Source organism: Equus quagga, chromosome 12 (genome assembly GCF_021613505.1).
Source record: "Equus quagga isolate Etosha38 chromosome 12, UCLA_HA_Equagga_1.0, whole genome shotgun sequence".
Lineage (NCBI taxonomy): Eukaryota > Metazoa > Chordata > Mammalia > Perissodactyla > Equidae > Equus > Equus quagga.
Genome location: NC_060278.1, coordinates 21140950 through 21161841, shown reverse-complemented (window position 1 = coordinate 21161841; position 20892 = coordinate 21140950). Strand labels below are relative to the sequence as shown.

The window sequence follows — 20892 nt, the reverse complement described above, 5'->3', positions numbered from 1 at the left end:
GAATGCTCCTACACAGATGATCATAAAATGCCAACAAATCTGGGAAGGTGGCTTGGATCGAGGTGGAAAAGAGAGAAAGGGGATCTAGGAAGTTTCGTGATGTGATTGGTGTTTGTTTTACATTAGAGATGAATGCTTTCCTAATTCAAATTTAATTTGCAAATAGTCTGCACTGGTACTTGGGTAACAAACATCTGCCCTTGAGAATTTCTGAATTCTTCTATCAAACATTGGTGACTGCCATCATTTTCAGAGGTTTTGTAAAAAGATAGTGTAGTCACCTTTCTGGGCAACTGCCGAGGTGTAATTACTCATGTCCGTTTTAAAACAATTTCGTGGTGGTAGTGTACAGATTCCAGTGTCTGCAGGGGAAGGTGATCATGGCTTATGGCTAGTTATGGCTTCTTGTGTTTCTGCACGTTACAGACACTGGCGGACTGAGAGATTGTCGTCTTCGGCCTCCAGTTCTTTGGTAGGACTTGACTTAAACCATGCCAGAAGATAGTGTCTATCCTTAAAGAACTTTTATCTTACTTTTGTATATTATGAGTTGTCTGGAAAAACAATGCTTCCTAATGAAATGTAAGTGTCATTCTCTGGGCTGATTATTGTACATATACAAGTACTTTGAGATCCTTACGTGGCAGAGCGATCAAGCAATGAATAGTGACATAATGAAACTAAGTAGGGATTGTAGGGTTAAAAAAGCCGTCTATAGGGGGTGATTCCATGATGTTTCTCACCTGCGCATGTCAGCATCTTTCCGTCTAAATTAAGTCCGTTCTCTCGTTTCAGCCCATTTCTTGTTCTGCTTTCTTCCTCTGTTTCTTCTCTGATATGTCCTGTTTTCTTCTATAATGCATTGTCTTGCGGTAACATAATAGACTGTGTTTGCTCTTTTTGATGGAATGATGCTCACTGAATGGTTCCTTTTCTGTATGTATAAAAGGGCTGGATACAAGCATGAGGAAGCAAAATCGTGGTGAAAGGATTCTTGTCTTACTTTGCTTCTGCCGACTAGCCCTTAAACCTTTTGGCTTCTTTTGTCCCTTGAATTATTTCTCTTCCCGTATATATTTGAAATGGAGAGTGTTATGATTAATTGATTTTGGAGGTGGGGATGGGATGGATTGCCAATAAAAGAGAACATTTGTATGTGATTCTGCAGAAAGTTACCTCTCTTCTTTAAAACTTTGTAATAGGGACATTTATTCTTTTCTTTTTTAAACAGTCAAATTTTTAGAAGTTATCAAACCTTTCTGTGCAGTTCTACCAGAAATTCAGAAACCTGAAAGGAAAGTAAGTATCATATTTTAGTAATATAGAGGGCAGCTAAGTGACAGATTCTGCTAAAGTAGCAGAATTGATTTAGTCTCCCCAACCCTTTTCTAGTTGTTAATAGGAAAAATATTACCTGCTCCTCCTCCTTGTAAGAGGCACAAAATGAGTAAAACTAGTATAGACCTGTTTAAATCTAGATAGGTTCTCTCATGGTTTCAAAAATGACTGTTCTTTAAGTGGTGACGTTTGCAAACCAAGTGTTTCTTTGGCCCGTGTGTTAGATAAGATACGGTATTCTCCTGTGGGTAGTGGTCCACTGTGCTGTGAACGACCCAGTCCACTGGGTCAGTTTCAATGCGCACAACTGTTTTACATAAATGAATTGCATTTGTGCAAGTCTATACCCCCCATTTCTTGATTCGTTCAATGCAAAGAGCAGTCACAGCCATGTGTTCAGGAGCTGTTGTGCCACATGAAATTGTGCTTCCATCATTGTGCACGTTTGGAGTGAAGGTATTTAAATTCCAGAAATATCGTTAGTCCCCAACTGGCCAGTTCCCAGACATTTTTCTTTGTACTTGCAATTTCTCACGAAACTAACAGGAATAGGGACATAGAAAGAGATAAGTAAAAATTTTGTTAAACTTACTATTTTATTTAGAAGTATATATATATTTTTTATTGCTTTGAGGTTATAAAAATAGTTGTTCCAATTACATGTCAGACATCCCAAGAAACTCTTTTCATATTCCATGAAATATTCATATAATAATATTATAGGCACTCCTAGCTTTCCACAGTACTGGGTTAACTGAAATATGTGCGTATCGGGTCTGTGTCTTGCTTTTCAACTTTTTCGGTGAACATAGTACAGTGTGATGAGGCCACCCTATGTTTAAATCACTTAATTCTTGGGGACGTGGCCGAGTGGTTAAAGGTCCACATGTCCAGTTTCAGGGGCCGGGGTTCGCAGGTTCGGATCCTAGGTACGGACCTGCTCCACTCATCAGCCATGCTGTGGAGTCATCCCACATACAAAGTAGAGGAAGATTGGCACAGATGTTAGCTTGGGGCTAATCTTCCTCAAGGAAAAAAAAAAAAAAGAGGAAGATTGGCCACAGATGTTAGTGATGTTAGTTCAGGGCAAATCTTTCTCACCAAAAGAAAAAAATCATTTCTTGGAAAAGTAAAGAAAGTTATGTTTGAGAAGTTCAGCTGTTTGCTTTAGCTGCTACTAACTAGGGTGAGAGTATTTTAAGAGTAAATAATAGGAGCATGTCATGATGGGGAATGTGGGTTATGCTTTAATACGGATTTTTGCTTTATATTTACTGTTTCTTGGTTTTGATTGACCATTCTTTATATTTTGCTGTGCAGATCCAGTTTAGAGAGAAGGTACTATGGACTGCTATAACTCTCTTCATTTTCTTAGTATGTTGTCAGGTATGTAACCATAATAGTAAATAAATGTCTGTACTGTTGTTCTAAGGTTTGGTTGGTTAGAATTTGAGAACTTTATTTTAGTTAAAATAACAAATACACTGAATTATTTTAAGCATCATTATTTTTAATCTGAGTTGATAGTGAAAATTAATCTTATTTTTTCTGTTTTCCTCTTAGTTTTCAGTTAATGATCTTTATCCATTTTTTTCTTGAGTTTTGTTCTTACTGACTTATGACAGATTTTTGTATATAAAAGTGTTAAACCTTTGTCATATATGTTGCAAATATTTTTTCCATTTTGTTTGCCTTTAATCATGTTGTAAATAGCATGAATTAATTTAAAAATCCCAAGAAGCCAAATTCTAGAATCCCAGGGATATTCTCTGTTTATAAATTGATAAAATTCAATGATGCTTTTTAATAAAATTTTGCAGAGATTAAGTTCATAAAATGATAAAGATGTGAGCTGTCATCTCACAGGGTTGTTGTGAGAATTAAAATAGATCATTTAGGTGAAAGTTTTTGGAGGATTTTGAAAAGCTATGGAAATACATATTAGGAATTAAAAAAATTGTATTAGGAAGCAGTAGAACAGATTAAGTGTGTAATCTGGGAAAAAGCCAAATGTATTTTTTGAAAAGTGAAATGATTTGATCATTAAAATATTTTACTACCGTACGTAGTTTAAAATTGTTTTGGGTGGTCAGGGAGAGAGAACTTTTAAAAAATACAGAAGAGTATAGAGAAAAAACAATCATTCATATTCCTACCATCTACTTTTAACATATTGGAAATTTCTCTTCCCTCCGTTAAAGTAAAAGTCAACTTTATGAAGGTATAATTTATGTATGGTAAAATACACCCATTTTTTAAGTGTACATTTTGAGGAGTTTTGACAAACGTATGCACCCACGTCCCTACTACCTCAGTTGATATAGAACATTTCTGTCACTCCAGAAAGTTCCTTGTAATCTTTCTTAGTCACTCCCCACCTCACCTCCAGTCCCAGGCAACCACAGATCTGCTTTCCTCGCCTATGATTTAATTTATCTTTTCCAGAGTTTCATATGAATGGAATCGTAGAATGTTACTCCTTAGTGTCTGGCTTCGTCATCCTCAGCTTTTTGAGATTCATCCATGTTGTTGGTATAGCAGCAATTCCTCCCTTTTTATTTCCAAGTAGTGTTCTACTGTGTAGCAGAATTTGTTCATCTCTTCGCTTGTTGGACATTTGGGTTGTTTCCAGATTTTGGCTACAACAGATAAAGTTACTGTGAACAGTGCTGTACAAGACTTTCTGTGGATCTTTGTTTTCATTTCTCTTGGGTGAACACCTACCCGTAGAATTGCTGGATTGTGTGGTAGATACATGTTCAGCTTTGTAAGAAACTGTCAAACTCTCTTCCAAGTCGTCACCCCTTTTATATTCCCACCAGCTGTGTGGAGGAGTTCCGGTTGCTCTGCCCCCTTGCCTGCTCTTGGTACTGTTGAGCCTTTGAGTATTAGCCATTCTAATGGGTGTGGTTGTAATTTGCATTGCCCTGATAAATGATATTGAACGAGTTATTCATGTACTTACTGGGTATCTGTTTTTCTTTTGTAAAGTGTCTTTTTCAAATCTTTTACCCATTAAAAAATTGCATTATTGTCTCGTTATTGATTTATGTGCATTTTTTTATATTTTCTGGATACCAGTCCTTGTGAGATAAATATATTGTGAATAGTTTTCTCCTAGTCCATGACTTACCTTTTCATTTTCTTAACAATATCTTTTGAAGAGCAGAAGTTTTTAATTTTGATGAAGTTCAGTTCATCTTTTTCTTTGATGGCTCATAGTTTTTGTTTCCTATCTAAGAAAGTTTTGCCTGTTCTAAGGTTGTGAAGATTTTCTCCCGTGTTCTTCTAAATATTTTCCAGTTTTAGCTTGTATGTTTTGGTCTACGGTCTGTTCCAGGTTAATTTTTGTGTGCAGCATGAGGTGAGGTTGGGGTTCATTCTTGTCTGCATAGATAGCCAGTTGTTGAAAAGGCTGTAGCGTATAAGCATGGATCTGTTTCTCTACTTTCTCTTCTATTCCGTTGATCTTGAGTCCATCTTTACGGTAAACCACACTGTTTTGATTACTGTAGCTTTGTGCTAAGTCCCATAGTCAGGATGTAAAAGTCCTCCAACTTTGTTCTTTCTTTTCAAGGTGGTTTTGGCTATTCTAGGTTCTTTGTATTTCCATATAAATTTTAGAATCAGCTTATCAGTTGCTATAAGGAAGCCTGCTAGGATTATGATTTGTATTGCTTTGAGTTTATAGATCGATTTAGAGAGAATTAACTGACTTGACAATATTGAATCTTCTACTCCAGGGGTCAGCAAACATTTTTCTGTAAATGGCTGGATAGTAGATACTTTAAGCTTTGCAGCTAGAACCCAAGAACCTGAGAAGAAGAAACATAACTCAAAGAAAAGTGTGACATTTGTTAGACTGTTTGATGCAATAAATTAATTTATGCATTTTATGTTACTTTTCTTTTTTTCCTCTAATAGTTTACATAGTTGCGAAACTGGGTCTTTTTGTCTTCCTCACACTTAGGCCGTTCTGCCCAGTGCTGGTCATTTCTTGATTCTCTTTTCGCTGAATCTCAGGAGGTTTATTTTCCCCTGCCAGCCCCAGTTTAAGGGTTTGGGGTTTCCTGTTCTACCCAGTTTTCTTGAGCTCGAGGGAATGGTGGGAGCTGAGGTGAATGCAGTGAATGCTACTTGAGCTCTGCTCTGTCTTTCTTCTTGAGGTTTCTGTTAAATGTCTTGTGAGGGTTCTCACCACCTGACTGAGGGGGGCTCCATTCCGTTCCTGACTTCAGATTGTTCCCGATTCCCAATTTAGTATAGATCTCTAATTGTCGTTGCACCAGAGAGAGCCCCGTTGCTCACTTCTCTCATCCATTTCTTCTCAGCTGCTGTTTCTACTCCCTCCTTGCCAAAGGAGGCAAACAGATAAGGATATTTCTGCAGCCTGCTCTTCTCCAGATGTGGAATTTTGTGGGAATTCTGAGGATTCTGTTGCCTTCCCATTGTGCTGGTTTGGAGCAGCATTATGCTGAGTCTCTCTACCCCTCAATTGTCTGTTTTCTCCTCCCCATGACCACTAGTGCTTCAATTTTATGATCCCTCTCCTTGTTTGGCTGCTTTATGAGTTTTTTTTTTCTTTTTCCTTAGTTTTTTTTCATTTATGTTAGCTTTTACTGTTGTTAAAAAACCAAAATTTGGGGCCGGCCCAGTGGCACAGCAGTTAAGTTTGCACGTTCTGCCTTGCGCGGCCTGGGGTTCGCTGGTTCTGATCCCGGGTGCAGACATGGCAGCACTTGACAAGCCATGCTGTGGTAGGCGTCCCACATATAAAGTCCAGGAAGATGGGCACGGATGTTAGCTCAGGGCCAGCCTTCCTCAGCAAAAAGAGGAGGGTTGGGAGCAGTTAGCTCAGGGCTAATCTTCCTCAACAAAACAAAACAAAACAGAAAATTCACCTGAGTAAATTTGAAGACCCAATTGGCTTTATTAAACAATTCATGAATCAGGCAGTATCTCTTCTGGGGAGCAGAGAGATACCCCGAGGGATTACACAACCTGGAAGGCTTTTATAGTGAGGAGGGTGGGACAAGGAAGGGAAGTCATCAGCAAGGAGAGAATGGAAGTTCATCAGAGGATAGTGAAAAGTTCCGGTGGTGAGTTCATTGGCTGAGATGCAGCCTTTTCCATCGGGTGAGTCTGTTGCTGAGCAAGAAGGAAGTCTTCCTCCTGCTGGAGTATTAAAGTATTGCTCTTCCTGTTTGGGAGTGCAAGGTCCTCCTCTGTTTGGGGTCAGTAGTTGACCAATGGTAGGGCGTGACGAGCTCCCTCTACAGGTCTTCCCAACTCATTTGTTAATTTTACACGTTTCTACAAATGTGTTTTCTCATGGATTGGGATGGGAAATTCTGTGACTTAATTGCAGCTTGCCCTCTTAGCCCAGAAATTTCTTGCTTGGTTATCAGTTCCCACTGCCTTTGGAAATCCCTAGTGCTGATTCTGTTTGTCCATCTGATCAGTTCAGGGTTTCCATTAAAGCATAGAATACTTGTTTCTCTAAAGTACTATACTGTAGTTTGTCAAATTGAAACTGATTATTATATGTCATATAATAAAAAAGCCTGGAACTCCCCAACTGTGACAGTCATAGAAAATAGCTCCTGTTGCTGCCCAGCGATTGTCGTACGTGATCCTGTAGCTATGGAATTTACTAAGAGGAACACAATTAGACACTGATAATAATAATCATCCTGCTGAGTACGGGAAAGGAGGGAATACCATTACTTATGGGAGGTTGGCTAACTTCTTCTTGTTCAGTATCCCACAAAGCATCCAATTGTGGAGGTAATGCCTGTCTCTGTCGTGCACAATTAAGGAAAGTAATTTGACTGACTGGCCTCTCTCCCACTTAGGGAATATTGTGATATGGACCATCCTGTAGTGTGAATTGTTTTTTATATGACAACTTCCTTCCTCCTCTTCTCTCACATTAGCTGAAGAGTGTTTGTAGCTATAGGGTGCACTTATATTCATGCTTCTTATGTTACTGGTTTTGCCACCCAGCTAATAAATTCAGACATCCAAAGAGGTTTAGGTTGACAAATGGGTTGTTTAAAATTGCTGGCAGCATCTTTTGGAGCTGTTTTTCTTGTTAAATCAGCTTCGTATAGAGATTTGGAAATTATGAATGTATTTTTCTTTGTGTCTGATGCCCACATGGTGAGGGAGGGGATATGTCCTAATCATGGGTCATATAATAGGAAGCATTCTTAAGGTTTTTTTTTTTCCTGATTAAAAAGTAATATGTGCTCATTATAGAAAATTTGTTAAATACTGAAAATAATAATAAAGAAGAAATCAACCACAATCCCACTACCTTCAGATAATCACTCAAGATTTTAAAAAATATTTACAGCTATTTTTATCTTCTGTACGTATTTTTACAGTGTTGGACTTGTACTTTATTTATACAGTTTTGCACCTTTCTTTTTATACCAACGCTTCTCAACAATGGCACTTAATTTTAGTCTGGATACTTCTTTGTTGGGGGGTGGTGTCCCATGCATTGTGGGATGTTTGGCAGCATCCCTGACCTCTACCCGCTAGATGCCAGTAGCATCCCCCCTCAAGCTGTGACAGCCAAAAATGTCTTCAGATATTGCCAAATGTCCCCTGGGGGACAACACTGCCCCAGGTTGAGAACCACTGTTTTATACTTAATATTACAGTGTAAGCACTTCCTCGTGCTATTACAGGCTTCGTAAGTGTAATTTTTACTGTCTGCGTAATATTCCATCATATATCGTCTTCAGTCTTATATTTGGAGTGTAACCTTGGCTGTCATTAGTACCCATAGCTTTGCAAAATTATTCTCCGACTAGGTAGATATATCCTATAATCTGCTGATAGGAGTATTTTTTTAATTGTAAAAAACACATAACATAAAATTTAGCGTCTTTTTAAGTGTCCAGTTGAGTAGTTAAGTACATACACATTGTGCAATAAATCTCCATACTGATAGGAGTATTTACTAGTGACATGCTGTAAATAATGATTTCTGTTGTTTTATTTTCATTAAAGAACTTTATCTTTAAGATATGCCTGTTTTGTTATAGAACATGAAAGCAGTGGGTTTTTTAAGTATTGCAAATATTAAGAGAATACTTTATAAATTAAGTTCAAGCTTAATTTGTATAATGCATTTTTATAAAATATTTTATGTAATATTATAGATACCACTATTTGGAATCATGTCATCAGATTCTGCAGATCCTTTCTACTGGATGAGAGTTATTCTTGCATCCAACAGAGGTATGTACTTCTTTTCTTTTGCCTCTATCCTAGTACTGACATCAAATAGATCTGAAAATGTGGAAACCACTATTTTTCAATTTCTGCGGAGGGGAGAGGATATGGTAAAAGAAACTCATTGCCTACAAGAGAGCAGTATGTAAATAATTATAAAACTGTGCATGTATTGTAATAATAGACATATATACAGAGATAGAGGTGCAACAGAGAAAAGCTCTGTCCAGAACTTCAGTTCTCCATCCTTTTATGGTCCATGCTTTCTCTGAGAATCTAATTCATTTTATGTAACAAAAATGCATATATACTCATACTCATAGATTTTTCATGGAATCTCAGGAGATTCGTGGGCCCTCTGAAGTCTGTCCTTGGGTTTTTTGTGGGACTGAAAGCCCCTGATGTGCAGTGTCAGAGAGGAGATGATGCTGGCAGAGTGTTTAAACCGGAGCTCAGCCTGTGAGCCATGGCGGGGGGCAGCCTGAGGAACGCATGCACGCGCAGGGCAGCGTGAGGCAGTCTGGGAACTTTGGGTAGAGGTGCTGGTCTGGGAGGCTGAAGAGGTCAGTAGGGCTGCATCGTGAGAGGGTTTTTTTGGTAATTTTTTTCGATTAAAAAAGTTATATTGATTTACTATAAAAAATGCACTGACATTTATATACAGATTTATCTAAAGGTGAAAATGAAAGTCTTGCTTCTCAGGGGTAACTCCTGGGAAGATAATAGATTGGTGAATATCCATCCAGATCTTTTCTCTGCATATACATTGACGTATATCAATTTATATGCTTTTTTTAAAATAAAACATAAGATATAGTATATAACTATTTGGCTACTTGATGTGTTTACTTAATATGTTGGATGACCTATTTGTTTAATGACCACGTATGGTTCTATTTTATGGCTATGCCATGATTTATTGAACCATTCATTCAGCAGGTATTTATTGTTCTTACGATGTGCCGAGCTTTGTGCTAGGTGCTGAGATTAAGGCAGTGGTCAAGACAATGTCCCTGTTGTCACGGAGTTCATATTAGTCTATTTGGGAAGGTAGACTCTACATGAAGTATATTTTGGGAGTGAGAAGGGACATTTGGACAGAGACTTGCAGGATATGAGAGAGAAGCCTGTGGGAAGATGTAGAGGAGGAACATTCTAGGGAATAGCAAGTGCAAAGGTCCTGAGGTACAAGTGTGCTTGATATGTTCAGAGAACAATAAGGAAGGCAGTGTGGCCAGAAGAAAAGGAATGGGGAAATGTGGTGGACATGACATTGCGGATAAGTCCAAGAGCCAGATCACAAAGGGCTTGTAGACAAAGTAAGGCCTGTATTTTAAGTATGGTTCCAGGCCTCTTCTGTCATGCATTCAGTTTTTTTTCCCAACTTTATATCATTATAACCAGTGCTACCACAAATGCTATCACACTCTTCTGTAATTTTTTTTTTTTTTTTTTTTTTTTTTTTTTGCTGAGGAGATTGGCCCTGAGCTGACATCCATTGCCCACTTCCTCTTTTTGCTGAGGAAGATTAGCCCTGAGCTCACATCAGTGCCCATCTTCCTCGATTTTGTATGTGGGACACTGTCACAGCATGGCTTGATGAGTGGTGCATAGGTCTATGCCCGGGACCCAAACCTGCTGACCCCAGGCCACCAAGTGGAGCGTGCAAACTTAACCATGATGCCCCTGGGCCAGCCCCTTCTGTAATTTTTTAATAGAATCAATTTCTAGAAGTTTAACTGTTTGTTTATAATGCATATACACTTATATACACTTAAATTTCTGATAGATAATTCTAAATTATCTTCCCAAAGGGTTGTGTTATTTTACGCACTCAGCAATGGTATATGAGAATGACTGTTTCTCTTGCAATAGTGGATGTATTATTAGTCTTTTAGTGTTTGTCAGTGAGACAGGTAAAAATTGGTATCTGTTATTTAATATGTATTTCTCTCTATATAGTGAGCTTAAACATCATTTTCTATTTTTATTGAATATTTGTATTTCTTCTATGAGTGGACTTATTATAAGTGGTAGAAAATTACTGGCTAGTTTAAGCACAAAAATGGAATTTATCAGAAGGATCCTGGCTATTTTTGTCGTCTAAAGAAGAGGTGGAACAGCTCAGCCTTGTGGGAGGGAACCAGGGCGGCTGTTGGACTCGGGCAGGAGGGGAGCCTTTCCTCAGTGATTTAGCTCCAGCGGCTCCTGGGTTCTTTGGTTCTTCGGTTCAGAATTCCAAGTTACCAGCATTTACACCAGGCTCCATCAGCTTCGGTTAGAGTTTCAGGGTTACACAGTACAAATTTGGGTGCTTGAATCCCCTTCTTTTTTTTTTCAAAGATTTTATTTTTCCTTTTTCCCCCCAAAGCCCCCGGGTACATAGTTGTATATTTTCAGTTGTGGGTCCTTCTAGTTGTGGCATGTGGGATGCCACCTCAGCACGGCCTGACGAGCAGTGCCATGTCTGTGCCCAGGATCCAAACCCACGGAACCCTGGGCCACCGAAGCAGAGCATGTGAACCCAACTACTCGGCCACGGGGTGTGCCCCTGGGATCCCCTTCTTGGTTGTTGGTATTTTCCTGAGAAAGAGCACTATTGGGAGCAGCCCCACCATGTCTCTCCCCTACCTTTTCCTGTTGGTTTGTTAAATTTTTAATTGATTGCTAAGAACTCTTTGCATATTAGAGATATGAGCTCTTTGTCATTTGTGTTTGAATGTTTTCCTTTTAACTATTATGCTGTCTTTTCCCACATGGAAGTTTCATAGTTGTATCTAATCATATTGTCCATTTTTTCGTTGTTGTTTCTAGGGTTTTTGTCATGCTTATTAGAAAGGCTTTTTCTTTTCCAGGATTTATAAGCATACTCACTTCTAGTACTTTTGTCATTTGCCTTTTATAGTTAAATTTTCTATACATTCGGCCTTTATTTTGATGTAAGGCATGAGGTAAGGAATCTAGTCTTAATTTTCTGTAAACAGCCAGTCATTTGCCATGGCCCTTCTTTTCCCTACTGAGTCAAAGTGCCATCCTATATGAAATTTTTACTAATGCTTGATTGGATTTATTTTTTGAACTAGACCCATTTGACAGTTATAAATTTTGGTGATTTTACTTAAAAAAAAAATCTATCTACCAACCTACCTGCTTACTAGTTTTAACAATAAGAAACGTTTTTATCTCTTACTATTGAAGAAGTATCTGAGAAGACATGAAGAATCCTCCTAAGGAGGAATCTTTTCTCATACTAAGGGCACCTTTTCAGCATTGATTAGACCAGGATTTGAGGTGCTGTGACAGGATGACCGATGGACACACAGTCTTCACCATGTGAAATTACTTAGTTCTACATGTTGCCTTACACATGTGGCATTTTGGTTTTCTTTTTTTTCACTGCAAATGAAGTACATATTTCCTGTAAAGAAAAGCTTAGAAAATAGAGAGGCAAAAAAAAGAAAAGAAAAGAAAAGAAAAATCACCCATAATTCCACTGGATAAAAATAACAATATAAACATCTTAACAACCAGACTAAAATAATCGGAAACCATTTTACCACTTGAATATTAAATGAAATCAGACTATGCACACTATTTTCAAATTCTTTTTGCTATCCACTGTATCATGAATATTTTTCATGCCACTAAATATTCTACAACATTGATTTAGGTGACTTTCTATGTAATTTTAGATTTTGCATTAAAAGAGTCACAAATATTCTAAGTGTTTTTATTAACTTGGTATTAATTTTTGGGCTTGGTATGTCATTTGTTTGTTTTGCATTAAAATAAAATGTTTATTAAAAATAATGATTTGGACATTAATCTTGAAAGATTTCGAAGGATTTCTTTAACATTTTAAGTTTAGAATTTACAGAAATTTACATTTTTATAGCATTTATAGTAATTTTGATGCAATACATTGTTGCAAGATTGTGTTGATGAATGAGAATTTTTTAGCAATTGATGTTTAGCAATTGATGATGTCAAAAATTTGCTTGTTGACATTTAAGCATGTATTTTAGTAGATATAATCAAGGACTGAGATGCTTGTAAATTAATCTGCAGTGGGTACAGTAAAGATTATTTACTTCTTCCTCCTTCCTTTACAGGAACTTTAATGGAATTGGGTATCTCCCCAATTGTAACATCTGGCTTGATTATGCAGTTGTTAGCTGGAGCCAAAATCATTGAAGTTGGAGATACACCAAAAGATAGAGCTCTGTTCAATGGAGCCCAGAAACGTGAGCATTAATACAGTTAAAGAGCCTTTTCCAAATTTGAGAATTTTGTGGTAAAGATGTTTTTCTAGTCTTTTTTGTCTCTGGTTGTAAGCATGTATTCCTTTTCCCCTAATTTTTGTCAGTATTTGGTATGATCATTACCATTGGGCAAGCCATTGTGTATGTCATGACGGGCATGTATGGGGATCCTGCAGAAATGGGGGCTGGAATCTGTCTCCTGATCATCATTCAGGTAAGAAATCCGATTTTTCATATGCAGAGAGAACAGTTTGATCTCTTTTTTCTTTTCTAACAATTCTTTAGGTGATTGATATATTCATTTTCTTACTTCTGAATTATTTTATTTAATTATAATATTTTGATTGTTGAAGTGACATGTATAAATTGTGTTGATGTAAAAATTTAAAATTTATTGTAATAGCTCATAGCTGCACAATGTAAAGAATTATGGATCACCTGTATTTCATTGATTCTAAGATGCCTATTTTTCACATTTTGATGTCTCTGGAATCAGCATTTGTTCTTACAGTTGATAGTGTCCTACAGTTGCCATCAGCAGGCGGCAGTCACGATAGGAGTCATCACTTGTGTATGTGTGTCACCTTGGTCACAGCTGTTCATATTGTCACTACATCACTTGTTTATGCATGCTTGATATAACTGTTTAATTGTTGTTTAAAATGTCATCCAAAAATCTGCTGTGATTTGTTATTGAAACGAAAAGTTATTGTCTGTACACAAAGGCACAGAAAAGAGCAAGCTAGTGATAAACATCTGTGTCTAAGTTTAAAATAACTTTTTTTGTAAGTAGAAAATAAAAATTCTTTGTAATAAGTTGTGTCTTAGTTTAACTGGCAGTATGTTTTTCTTTCTTAGTGGTACACAAAGTAATGGCATTACGAATAATAATATCTTACAGTAAGTGAAATACCATATAAACACATGTACATATATTCCATGGATTTTTTAAATGGACACTTTGGAGTGGAATTTTTAAAGGACAACGTAATTGTTCTCCTCCTAAGTATCTTAAAATATGTAAAGCTTGGAAGATATTTCTCTAATGTACAATCCTTAAATATCATTTAGAGAAGTTACCCAAGAATGGATTGTACTTAAGTTATATAATAGTTTTTTATTGGGTTTTGAAAAGAAGTTTGCCTACGTTAAACACTGAACATCTTGAGTCCTGGTTCTCTTGGAAATACCTCCTTTTGTTCACGCTGTGAAATTAGGATGAATTTAGGAAATTATTTTTAATGGTCAAAAGGATCAAGGTCATAAAAATATTTTAAAATAAAACTAAAATACCAGTTTAGATACATATATATGTATGTATATATATTTATATATGGAGAGAGAGAGAGAAATAAGACCATTTCGGACTGGCATGGTTGACCATTCTTTTTTTGTAAGAAACCTTATATAGGAAGCAAATCATAATAACAAGATCATTTAGTGAGTGTGATCCAGAACAAGGAGGGTTAGATTGTTGAAGGGTTTATTGGTGTTATTAACAACAGGGAGGCCTCTTCTACTGAGGTGGAAATATTTTGTCTTTTGACCAGAGGAGGAATTTCTGATGGATTATCAGGGTCTTTTGTAGTTTTCTGAGCTCCAGTGAGTTCCCATTTGGTCTAAGGTACATTTCGTTAAAGAATAACATGTTGTTATTTCTCCATTTAAAAAAGGCTCAGAACCCTTGTGTCTAATTAGAGGAAGACCAGTTGTGGTGGACGGGTAGAGAAGATCCTCTCAACACTGACTTTGTCTTTTTAGTGCTTAGGATCTCTGCACGTGCTTTTGGCATTGTTGATGATACTGATAGACCAATTTTTGCCTTATTTGTTCTTTTATAGCATTTGCTTTATGCAACCCGTAGTTTAGAACAACCCTGGTTTTTAAAAAACACTCAGAATTGGCATCTAGCTCTTAGAATATTATGCAGCACTAAAATTTTTCTAGTATTTTAGTAAGGATGTATTTAGATTCTTAAGGAACCTCAGCTAACCAGTCTGGGTTAGTTAGATAAAGCAGTGCCTTCTTGTAGAGTCAGTTATGAATTTATGAATTGATATAAAATGGAGTTAAGCGATTTTAACTTTTTTTCAGTATCAGAAATCAAGGAATAGTTATATTCTAGGAATGAAACGAGTAAAGTGGATGCATACTATTTTGTTTCCATAAATTCTGGTGTACAAATATTTGCCTTGTGGTTTATGCTTCTGGTGTCACTGCATAGAGAGATTTGTTGTGTTTGATCATAGTGGGGCACTGGCCCATTTGTGTCTTTTTTGAAGCATTGCTAAGACTGAAAATGTGTGGATGCACTGAAGAGATGTGGTGGGATCAGTATGTTTTCTCCTAGAAACATAGGTTTTGAAAACTGCATGCTGTCATGTAAGGTATTTCTCAGCTTAATTATTCTTGTTTCATTCACCTGGTCGGTGTCTTCAACTAGGGAGTTTTGAAATCTAAATAGTGGGTCTTGATTAAAATTTTAAAAAAAGAATAGAAAATATCACGGTGCATGGCACGTAGTAAAATTGTTTTGACAAACTAAGTTGTGTGTGCACACGCATGTGCAGGGTTGAAATGTAAAGTGTTATTTTTATACCTGCTTTGGAGATTCATATGTATTGTGCATTCTACAAGAGCGTGCAGTTAGTTTTATTGTTTTTGTTACTGAATGGTCAATGAGATGCTGTGACTTCCTGCTTTCTCCTTCTCCTCATAGGCAGGCATGCTTGTTGCTCTCTTTTATCTTATTCCTTTAATTATAGAGACCATTTCTCATTTAGGTTTCTCTGAAATTCCTTTCTCCAATTAGAAAACTGTGAGTGTGATTTTCACAGGATGCGCACAAATCCCTCTGGAGCCTGATGGACATTGGTCTGGACGGGGCTTGGAGGGTTACCGTTGTTTCGGAGTTGTCCACGTGACTTGGACAGGTCATTTAATCGGAAGCCCAGAGTCGTACTTTCTGGTTGGCTGATAGTTTGTGAACAGCTGTTATTCCCTGCATGGGGTTGGGCTTCTGTATTAAAATTGGGAGTATTTATTTACAATTACATAATTGTGGTCCAAATCAAATCTCAGGAGTAAGTCCTAACTTCTCTTTTATCTTGTCAAAATGTTAAACTTGGTTTTCAAACAGTAAGGATTCATGAGCTCTCTTAGACGTTTTGAGAATCGTACCCTTTTTCCAGTCCACTGAAAGTCACACTAAAAGACTAACTAGACAAGTTAGGCTCTGTACAGCCGTTGAACTGACAGTTAAGGAAGCAGACCACTGGTAAGGTAAGCAGGCTCAACATGGTGTACTGTGGTTGGCTTGTTCTCTTCTGCTGGGGATTTGGGCAAATGGAGTGAGTCACGTGGGTGGGAGACTTCAGAGCTGGGAGGAATGCGAGTGGTCTTTCCTCACTGCTGCGGGAGGGGGTCTTTAAAGAGGGGCCGGGCTTGAGACCGGGGGCGTGGAAGCCTACTGTCTTCCTTCCTGATGAGGTTACTGACCTGGGCAAGGAGTCAGATGACCGAGGAGGCCTCTTGCAAGACTCTGGGTTATCTTTACTTGACGCATGCTTTTACAGAAATGTCTTCTCCAAGAGGAAAATTAAGAATTTTCAATTTCACTTAAAGTTAGTATGCTTTCATTTTTTTAGAAAAATTATGAGTGTAAGGACCTGGCGAACCCTTCAAATTTACTTTCGATCTTTGTCACTATGTATACAGAATGCATTTTTACATTGTTATGATTTTTACATTGTTATCTGTGAACATATTAATTTATGCTCTACTTTTTGACTTATTCTATATGTACATATGTAATATACATATATATATTACATATAATACTTTAAAAAATGTATCAACACAGTCCCCATGCTTTCCCTTTAATGGCAGTGTACAGTTGCATCTTGTTGCACCATAATTCATGTGGCCTTTCCCTTCCTTGGAGCTGTTTGGAATGTTTTCAGTTTTTGCTGTCATCAGTTCTACAACTGTGAACATTTCTGTTTTAGTGTGGTTTTCACTAGACCTAATTTAACCATTGTAAGAGAAACTATTCAGATGATGTATAAGTACACTTTAAAAGTTGAAATGTCTGCTTTATAATGTAGCAGTATTTCTTAGCCTCTGATTTGCAGTTGGCTTCTGACTAAACTGAAGCAGGTTACAAGGTGCAGAGTCGTAACAGTGATATTGCAACAATTAGGTTTTAATATGAAAAATGCTGGTACTTTGAAAGTAGTCCCTGGTGTTCATCTTCCCCTTTCTCGAGTTTATTCTTGCTTCAGCTTACTTGCCTTTCTTTCCCCACAGTTGTTTGTTGCTGGTTTGATTGTGCTGCTGTTAGATGAGCTGCTACAGAAGGGTTACGGCTTGGGGTCTGGTATTTCCCTCTTTATTGCCACCAACATCTGTGAGACCATTGTCTGGAAGGCCTTTAGTCCCACTACTATTAACACTGGCAGAGGTACATGGCAGCGTGCCTGAGCCTGCACGAGCTTTGCTGGATGAGTGCTGAGAAGTAGACGTCGTGGGCAGTTCATGCCTAGAGACGTCCCGGGGCGCCTGAGGCTGAGTGTTCACAGGTCGTGAGCAGAGATCTGTGGAGTAGGAAACATTACTTCAAAAAAAAGAATACCATCTAAATTTTAGCCTCTGCTCGTTTAACATTTCCGTGGCTGCAAGCAGATTTAAAAAATTTCATTTGCTTAAGCCATTGCTGCAGAAGTCATTGATTTGACCTATTTCAGCATTCTTAGGGGGATAAAAAGGTAGTGGATTAAGACTTTTCAGATGAAACAACTGTTATTTATTGTATCACCAGGGAGCGCTGTTCTCCTTGGCTTTGTAATAGCACTTAAATTTGGAAATACTTCATTCTGTCTTTCCCATACCCATCTCCACTTCTCTCAGATGCCATCCCGGATTTGGAATGGTTAGCACCTAAACTGATCCCAGCCTTAAGAAAAGAGCAGTGATGGTTTATTAAAGTTGTTGGTAAAATAAGCTTAACAGCAAGCTTGGGAGATTGAGTCACAGAGCTTTTGATTCTGACATCTTTATTCTGCTTTGCTGCTGCATTTCCCCCCTCCTAAAAACTCTCTTTCCCTGAAAGAAGGGAGAGGCAAATCATTATGAACTAAATATTTGCTTTGGTTTATTCTGCTTTGGCTGTTTTCATCAAGAATATCTCTTGAGAAAACTTCAGATTTATGCTAAAAAGATACATTTGTCTCAATGATCTCAATATTTTTAGACGCTCCACACATGGCTGGCTCATAAAGTTAACGCTGATGAATGATTTGGCCTCATGTTTTCTGCCGTGTGCTGGAGTCTCAGGGTTAGTAGTTTTGACTTCGGGACAGCGTTGGATCGTGAGTCTACAGTTGATTTCTGTCTTGATTCGTCAGGTACCGAGTTTGAGGGTGCAGTGATAGCCCTCTTTCATCTGCTGGCCACCAGGACAGACAAAGTCCGAGCTTTGAGGGAGGCTTTCTATCGTCAGAACTTACCCAATCTCATGAACCTCATTGCGACCGTCTTTGTGTTTGCTGTGGTTATCTATTTTCAGGTGAGTCTCCCTTCTTCACTCAAGTAAGTGGGATGTGGATTTTTATTTTGCTCTTAAAGAGGAGAATTCCATTTGAAATGTTAGTGTCTAACAAATCAATGTTTCAAAATCTCATCAAGCAAGTAATTCCATTCTTTCGACTATAAGGTGTAAAATATTAGTGGGTATGAAATACAAAAGGATTTCTCTTTCTGTCTCTGTGTGGAAGGGAACATTCTCTTAGCACTGTCTTCTCATACTCCTTACTGCCATTGTTTTGGCTCTCATCTGTATTCTTTACTTGCTATGTACCGTTCCTCTTACATAGTCTCGATTTTCATTTTTAGGGATTTCGTGTCGACTTGCCCATTAAGTCAGCGCGGTATCGAGGGCAGTACAGTAGCTACCCCATCAAGCTCTTCTACACCTCGAACATTCCCATCATTCTTCAGTCGGCCTTAGTGTCAAACCTCTATGTTATTTCCCAGATGCTGTCTGTTCGATTTAGTGGCAACTTTTTAGTAAATTTACTAGGACAGTGGGCTGTGAGTATTTTGTTATTTATTCTAAGTATTCTGATTTATTGTAATTTACATTTCATTGTTATATTTTAATTTGCATTTCCTTGTTATATTTTTAACTGAAAGAGCCATAATTGAAGCAGTTGCTGTAACATTTTCAGATTCACTTACCTGAGAGCAGAGTTTATCATCTGGAGGATCGATAAGTTGTAAAACTGAGATTGGCTAAGTACTGCTTATTATTTTACAGTCCAGGAAGCATTTTCATGTTTCATTTGAGTGAGCTTTTAGGTTAAAATCACAGTTGCTCTCATGAAAGTGACTCCCTATTTTGTAATCTTATTCCACTACTGTCTAAAATAATGTTTTTAAAGCTGCTGTTTGCTGATAACATATGGGATACAGAACCATCCTTTCCCATTCCCGCCTCTCAGGGCCTGAGTGGCAATAAACTAGTTTGTGATTAACTGGGCTGGAGACAGGCATGTAATTACTAGACTGAGGAGAGAACAGTTGCTAGAAATAGAATCCTCTTCATCATAGCCGCTTGTAAAGCGGTTCAGCCACGTTGTTACTGAAGTGTGAGTTATTGCAGGATTGAATTTTGATTGGTTAAGTTCTGTCACCTGACCAAGGAGTGTTTTCCCCCTTAATACTATAGAATTTAAAAAGACTAAGATCCTTTATTTTTTTGCAGATTTTGTAATTCTAGAATTTGTATTCCAGCAAGGAATATTATTTCTTTACAGTCTTTATTCCTGAAATGTGCTTATTCTATGCATTTATCTTATGCTATCTTTTGCATTCTAAGTTATAGTGACATCTCTTTCTGCTTTTACTGAAGGTCATTTTTAAAAAATTTAAGCAGGATAAGTCAGTAACTCTTGAATGTTAGTTGAAGGAAATAGGATTCCTTTTGTCCATAACAACTCCTTTTCCATCCATTGAACAGAAAATGGATTACCTGCAATGAGGGGAGGACGCCATCCCTCCCTCATGAGCTAATAGTCCTGCAATAATTATTACTAGGATAATTTCAGAGTAATGAATGCACTGGGTGGTTGTGCAGATTGTGTTGTGATCTTAACTAAAACTCTTTTTAATGAGAGAATTATTGGGAAATTGGATTTGTCTATAAACAGTGCTTTTGATTTGGGATTAGTGATTCTAGGGGTACAGTAAAGGAATCATTTGGAAATTGTAAATTCAGGAACCATTTTAATCATTGCAACCGAAAATTGCTTTCCCACCCTTTATACCCCAAAACTTTTATTTAATTTGAGCAAATACATGCTGTGCCCATTTCTGTTACTATAAAAATTGTTAAATGTTTGTGTAGATAAAAATACCATTATAAATATTTACTAAAAGACTATTCTGTATAATATACAAATCACATAGACTTTAAGGAGTGAGTTGTTAGTCTTCTGTCACTGTTTGAATTGATTGCATTCTTAATAGACTAACGTGAAAGAATATGTTGCATACTCTCATAGTTCAGAAAATTTCAGATTCTAAATGTAGTTAGAGGGCCAGCCCCATGGCCAAGTGGTTAAGTTTGCACGCTTCACTTTGGTGGCCCAGGGTTTTTCCAGTTTGGATCCTGGGTGTGGACATGGCACCGCTCATCAGGCCACGCTGAGGTGGCGTCCCACATAGCAGAACCAAAAGACCCACAACTAGAATATACAGCTGTGTACTGGGGCTTTGGAGAGGGAAAAAAAGGAAGATTGGCAACAGATATTAGCTCAGGGCCATTCTTTAATAAATATTTAAATAAACAAATGTAGTTAGAGATTGATTATAAATGTAATCATATTTCTAGCTTCAGGAAGAGAAGGAAGGATTCTTCTTGTAGATATATTGTAATGCTGGTTTTTTAAAAATGACTCTTCTGTTAATATAGTCACAATGTCTTTTATATAATAGGTGCTCACTATATAATTTTGAAGGAGTGAAGATAGTAGACACAAAAGTA

At 37.5% G+C, this 20892-nt stretch overlaps 1 protein-coding gene across 3 annotated transcripts in view; it reads left to right on the top strand.

Annotated features, from left to right (window-relative positions):
- Nucleotides 1–20892, top strand: part of SEC61A2 (SEC61 translocon subunit alpha 2) — a 45609-nt gene that overhangs the window by 855 nt on the left and 23862 nt on the right. The window contains exons 1-9 of one of the 3 annotated variants that reach the window (XM_046680004.1): nt 26–582; nt 1232–1299; nt 2659–2724; nt 8514–8592; nt 12699–12830; nt 12953–13062; nt 17157–17310; nt 18254–18414; nt 18741–18938. In XM_046680004.1, the coding sequence (XP_046535960.1) occupies nt 546–582; nt 1232–1299; nt 2659–2724; nt 8514–8592; nt 12699–12830; nt 12953–13062; nt 17157–17310; nt 18254–18414; nt 18741–18938 (1005 nt within the window). In that variant the 5' untranslated portion in view covers nt 26–545. Of the gene's footprint in view, nt 1–25; nt 583–1231; nt 1300–2658; nt 2725–8513; nt 8593–12698; nt 12831–12952; nt 13063–17156; nt 17311–18253; nt 18415–18740; nt 18939–20892 lie in introns of those variants that run through there. The other 2 variants (XM_046680002.1, XM_046680003.1) reach the window with 2 other exon arrangements.